The following is a 6,136-nucleotide window of genomic DNA, read 5'->3' on the forward strand; positions in this document are numbered from 1 at the left end:
AACAGCGAAACTATTGCTACGTGGAAGCACACACAGAGAGACATTGTTGCAATAAAAGCTGCTGGATTATTGGATTTGCTCTCTCTCTTTTAAATCTTCTACTCCGAGCAAAAAAAAAGGGCTTAGTAACCCTCAGCTATCACACTGTACCAGATGTAGCGGTGGGTTTTTTTTTAAAGAAAGTATCTGATTTGATTCTACACAGTGATTAAACACCTTTGTGCTCTTCCAACCCCTCCCCCTCCAAAAATGGCATCAAAGCAATCAAAATGGTAACGCCGGGCCTGGTCCCCTCCCCCCGCGAACTCCCCGACTTCGCCGGGGCCGCGCGCCAGGCCCCCTGCGGCGGGAATGGAAGCTTCCACTCCTGGCCGGGGCCGCGCGCCGGGCCCCCTGCGGCGGGAATGGAAGCTTCCACTCCTGGCCGGGGGCGCGCGCCGGGCCCCCTGCGGCGGGAATGGAAGCTTCCACTCCTGGCCGGGGGCGCGCGCCGGGCCCCCTGCGGCGGGAATGGAAGCTTCCACTCCTGGCCGGGGGCGCGCGCGGCCGGGGAGGGGGCCGCGGCACCGCCAGAGAGGGGTCAACGCGAGTCCAGGCAGGCGCCCCGGCCAGGCGCGGGCCCGCGGGAACAGCCCTCTTTCCTTCCGCAACCCCGGCCCCCTCCTCTCCCGCACGCCCCCTCCCACCACTTTTCAACTTGAAAGACTCCACGAGGACACCCGGCCTCCCAGTTCTCCTCTCCAGGGTCGCCGCCACCCCCGCCAATCTCGTCTCCCCCGCTCCGAGAAGTCCTCCGTGGAGGGGGCACCGGATCCGGCCGCCCGGCCCGGAGCTGGGGAGCAGGAAGGGGACCTGCTCCGCGGCCGGGGCGGGGCGGGGCGGGCGCTGTCCAAGTTTGGTGCTCACGGCGGCCGGCATTCCGAAGGAAGCGCGATCGACGGCCGGCGGGCCCGCAGGGCGGGCGCGGGGAGGGGAGGGGCCCGCGGGGCGGGCGCGGGGAGGGGAGGGGCCCGCGGGGCGGGCGCCGGCGCCCCCGCCCGCCTCGGAGCCCCGAGAGCGCCACTGGCTGCGCCGCTCAAAGTTCTCGGCTCGGGAGGCGGCGCGCGGGAGGGGAGGCGGCGCGGGAGAGGGGCGGGGGCGCGTGTGCGGGGAGGGGGGCGGCGCGGGAGAGAGGCGGGAGCGCGTGTGCGGGGAGGGGGGCGGGAGTGCGTGTGCGGGGAGGGGCGCGGGGGAGGGGCGGGGGGGCGGGGGCGTGTGTGCAGGGAGGGGGGCAGGGAGGGGCGGGGGAGCGCGGCCGGCCGCGCTCCGGCGGCGGCATCTGTTCGTGGTGCTGAAACCCCGAGCGCTGAGCTCAGCGCAACTAAGTCACAATGGACAACTTTTCCTCCCCGAGGGGCCCGGAGGGGGGTCGGCGGCCGGGCCCCCCACCGCGAGGAGCCTCCGGTGTGTCCCAATCGACACCTGACGCGCGGAGATCAAAGCTGGGGCAGAACTGGGGGGTCCTGGGGGCGCCCTTCTTTTGTTCCCGGGAGCTGGCGTCAGGTTCCAAGAATAAAAAGTGATGCTGGAGAAGCGGAGGGGAGGGGCGAGCCCAGAGGAACGATTCTTTAAATAAGATTTGCAATGGAACCCAGAAACCGCTTCCAAGGAGTTTGGTGTCCAGGCCCGAATTACCGCCACCCTCTGTCTACCCCCAGCCTCACACCGGCGTGAAGGGGGGACATGGAGCCGGGAGAAATTTCCACATGCCAAAAACATGTCCACCAACTCAAAATGGACGCCGCGCTGCTCGCCGCCTTTTAAGCGCAGCCTGTCTCCTTCGACCACTGCCGGAGCCGCGCGCTCTCCGCTCGGCCTCCGAGAACCCGGCTCTTTCTTTCCAGAAAAGGAGGGGCGGGTAGCTCTGAGGCTGGAGACAGACTCCTTTGGGAGTCTGAGCGTGCGGCGCCGAGGCCGGCACTTTGTAGGGTGCCGCCCCAGTGCCCGGCGACCCTCGTCCCGCAGCGCGGGGTGGGGGACAGCTCCAGCTCGCTTACTTGTTTGTCGCTGAGCGCGGCGATCCGCGGCTGCCTCTCGAGGAGCTGCTTCTCGAGGTCGCCGTTCTGCGGAAACACGGAGGAGCGGGCTCAGGCCGGCGGCCCCGGGGGCTCCAGTGCGCCGGGCAGCCCGCGGGCCGCAGCCCCCCGCCCGCAGCGCGCCCCAAGTTCCCGGCCGCGTCCCGCACGCGCGGCGGCCGGGCAGCGCCGCGCGGGGCCGCTTACCTGTGGCTGCCGCCTCATCGGGGCAGCTCGCGGGGCGGGGCGGGGCCCGAGGCCACCCGGCGGCGCGCCCCGAGCCGTGCAAGTCTGCAGGCCGGGGTGCGTGTGCGAGTGAGTGTGAGTGTGAGTGTGTGCCGGGGGAGGGGGGAGGAACAAAGAGCCAAGTAAACACGGCGAGTCCGTGTCGAGCAAAGCTCATAAATACTCAAGTCGCGGCCTAATCTCCCCAACACACACGCGCGCACGCCGCAATACCGCTCGGGCTCCGGCCGCCGCGCCGCCGCTCGCCCGAGCAACCATCGCCAAAACTACTTTTGCAAACTGTGCAGGATTGCACGGGGGCCGGAGGGGGTCGGCGCACACACTCACACGCACACCCCGGGGCAGGCTCACGAAGGGGTCTCCTCCCGGCACCCTCAGCCCTGCAGACCCTGCGTCGAGAATGAGAAGACGCCGGGCTCTGGTCCCACGGGCCCCCGACCCCCAAACTGTGCAGGATTGCAGGAGAGGGGGGCGGAGGAGGAGCGCAGAGGCGGTCCGTGCGTGTGCACAGTCCTCCCACCCCGAGGCAGGCTCGAGGAGGGGCCCCCTCCCGACACCTCCAGCCATGCAGATCCTGCGACGAGGAAGAGGACGCCGGGCTCGGGTCCCTGGGGCCCCCACCGCCTACCTGGTGGCGCGCGAGTTCCACGGCGAGCGCCTCGGGCCGGCTCTGCAGCTCCATCCCGGGAACTTGGGCAGCACTTTTCGCTCACTTTGGCCCCGGCTCCCGGGAAGTTGCGCGGGTCCGCGGGGGCGGGAGCGGGCGGGCGCGCACCGGGTCTCCGGGCCGGGGGGACGCGAGCCCCCTCCCCCACGGCCGAAAGGGAGGGGGGTCTGGCGAGGGGGAAGAAAGGCGGCCGGGCGCCGCGGCCGCCCAACTCCTCAGGCTGCCCGGCAAGTTGCGCCGGGTCCCCGGGCTGCCGGCGCGGCCCGGCGCATGGCCCCCCCGGCGCCGGGAGCTCCGCGCAGCCCCGCGCGCGCCCGCCCGCCGCCGCCCGCCGGCAGGGACTATATTTCCTCCGGCGCGCGCGCCTGGATCTCGCTGGGCCTCGGCAAAGTTGTGCTTCGGCTCGATGCTAATTCGGCAGTGCCCGGATGGAGCGGGCCGGTGCGGCGGGGGGCGGTGCCGGAGCCCGCCGCCCGCCCCGCCCCCACCCCGCCCCGCCCCCGCCCCGCGCGCGCGTGCGCACTGCCGCCCCGCCACGGCCCGGCGCCCCGAGCGGAGAACAAAAGCGGCCGCGCGGAGCGGCGCAAACTCGCCGGCCCGCCGCTGGGGGCGGCCAGCCCGGGGCCGCTCCGGCCGGGCGCTCCTCCTCCCTCCGCCCCCTCCCCAGCCAAACCCGGGGAAAGCGGGGCGCCCGGCCTAATCTCGGGTTATAAATACTTTCCGGTGGAGGGAAAAACGCCCATTGTTCCATTTCTTTTCTGCTCTGGCTCTCGCTGCTCCCTCTTTTCCCTTCTCCCTCTCCCCCTTCCACTTTATTTCAATTGCCTGCATCCCCTCCTGCCTCCCTGTGCCCCAGCGCTGCGACTTGGGAGATGAGATGAGTCCTGTCTGCAGATTCCCCACCGCCTCATGGCCACCGTGTTGTTTCAACAGTGCGAAAACCGATCTCTTGACTGTTCCTTTAATGATTTTTTTTTTTACATTCACAATTAAACTCTCAACAGATGTCACTGGACTTTTTAAGACAGTTGTTAAAAATTGTAAACGTGCCCGGTCAATGTGACATAAAACGATTATAACTACAGCTGCGGAGATCGCATTTCAAAACTCCCAGCCCCGCAGCCAGGAGGTTAATGTCTCCGAGTCGATGTTACCGAAGTGGAGTCACCACCCTCGTCAATTAAGGTCGGAATGCTTTCTGCTCCAGTAGCATTGGTAAAGTGCTGGTATGTTTGAAAGATGCTGGAGAGAAACGGTGCGATCTTATTTCGAAGTAAACGTTTAAACTGATAAGTCATTATAACTTCATCTTCCTCCACAGCACAAAAATTACCCAGGCACACACAATCCACAAAGGCCCCTTTCAACACGTGCCAACATGCCGCACATTACTTCTGTTGTCAGCAGAAGTTGTTGGCATTTTTTTTTCAGGTGAGGACTCCAATGTTGTTCTGGCCTCTATTAGGGCATTTGCCACAGTGACTTATGTGTTTGTCTGTTGGGACCCCTCAAACACCGGGGGCTCTCATCCCTGACCCCAGCACCCAGACTTTAGGAAGCACTCAGCAAGGGATCGCTGGTTAATTTGTGAGCTTTGTTATCAGAGTAAAACTAACACATGTTCTAAGTGGTCATGATCAGTTTGGTCTAGCACAAACCAGGAGGAAGCAGGGCTCACCAAATGCAAAACTGAAGGGTGATTCTGGGTGCCCTGAGGAGGCTCTGGCTCCTTCCACTCCGGCTTCAGCCCAACTCAGGATGGTGTCCCCCGTACTTAGTGCTTTGCTGGCCTGGACACCAGTCTGGTAAAGTGGACTGCCCAGGGGACCAGTGTTTGGAGAGCCAGAGAGAGAGAGCGTGCAAGAGGATTCCTACTGTAATCTCTGTAAATGTCACTGGCTTTTTGGTAAAAATTCATAATAATTTCCTTGGCCATGTATGTAATTAAATCAACAGAGAGGATATTCGGGTCGTCCATGACTCACACAGACTCAGGCAGAGGCTGGCTGGAGGAGAGCGGCTCACACTGTAGAGATGTTACAGTGTTGTCTGCAAGTTTCTGTAATTAATTCGGGTTACAGTCGTGATCATCTACATGCCCCTCTATTGCTTTCACAGCCACCTAATTCCTGAGCAAGCAACAAACGCCAGGGGCTGGGGTGCCCTCTGACGATGGGGGAACCGGGTATGTGGAGGAAAACCGAGCTGCAGCTCTTGTAAGCAGATGCTCGGGGAGCCCGGTGCTGCTGCCGCCCATGTACTTTCCCCTGAGCGCATCCTGCACTCCAGCTGCCCTCCTGTGGCCCGTGCTGTGGCCTCCATCTGGAATGCCCCTTCTCTTGTAACTCACCTTTTTAAAATCCTCTTCATCCTCCAAGATTCACTTCAAATGCCGCCTTTTCTGGGAAGCTTCCTCTAATGTCCTCGTGTAAATTCCTTACTCCTCCCCTGGAGACCTGCCACACCACGCAGAGCTTACCTCGCATGGGGGCATCCTGTCCCACAATGAAGGTAACTTTTCCTCCCGCGGAGCCTGAGCTGACTCTGAGCCTGGCCTCCGGGCAGAGCACAGTGTGTATGCGGAAGGGAGGCACGGTGTGCCCAGGGCCAAGTAGGCGCTTAGAGGGTGAATAAGTGAGTGAGGGGGTGAATGAATGAGTGAATGCTAAAAGAGAAATGCATTCCATTTTTGGAAAGGGGGGGCTGTTAATAATGGCCCTAGCAATGAGCAGTGCCTACAGTTCATTCCAGCATCCACATTTCTCTTCCCCTGCATTGTGGTCAGGTGGACAGGGGGCCTGGATTGAAGCTTGAATGTCTGGGTTTGAGACTTGGGTCCACCCCTTAACATCCTCGTGACCTTGGGCGAGTTACTCCACGTCTCCTAGCCTCCCTTTCTTCAGATGTAAAATGGGAATTATCCAACCAACTACAATTACCCCCAGACCCACTCAGCTCCTCCAGGCCCCGGACGTTGGCTACTTGCTCAGTGGAGAGCCCCAGTCGCAGTCCCTCACTGGCCTAACAGGCCCCGAGGTGCGGGCCATCCTTCAGTATGGCTGCTGGAGGGGGTGCTGCAGGGCTCTGGCCCCCGTCCAACCCTGTGGACCCACAGGGACCCCGGCTGTTCCCCGCTCTTCTGGTTTCTGAGTGAAGCTTTGTGGCCGGC

General features: G+C 63.4%; 1 protein-coding gene across 1 annotated transcript; it reads right to left on the minus strand.

Moving 5' to 3' along the window:
• Window positions 1-1,799: 1,799 nt before the first annotated feature.
• LOC131403133 (PHD finger protein 21B-like) lies at window positions 1,800-3,251 on the minus strand. Its single transcript, XM_058537471.1, has 2 exons — window positions 2,929-3,251; window positions 1,800-2,102 (listed from the first exon to the last, which is right to left on the minus strand). The coding sequence occupies exons 1-2, from the start codon at window positions 2,980-2,982 to the stop codon at window positions 1,800-1,802; spliced, it is 357 nt and encodes a 118-aa protein (XP_058393454.1). The 5' UTR covers window positions 2,983-3,251.
• Between the last annotated feature and the right edge of the window lie 2,885 nt (window positions 3,252-6,136).

Source organism: Diceros bicornis, unplaced genomic scaffold (assembly GCF_020826845.1).
Source record: "Diceros bicornis minor isolate mBicDic1 unplaced genomic scaffold, mDicBic1.mat.cur scaffold_55_ctg1, whole genome shotgun sequence".
Taxonomy (NCBI): Eukaryota; Metazoa; Chordata; class Mammalia; order Perissodactyla; family Rhinocerotidae; genus Diceros; species Diceros bicornis.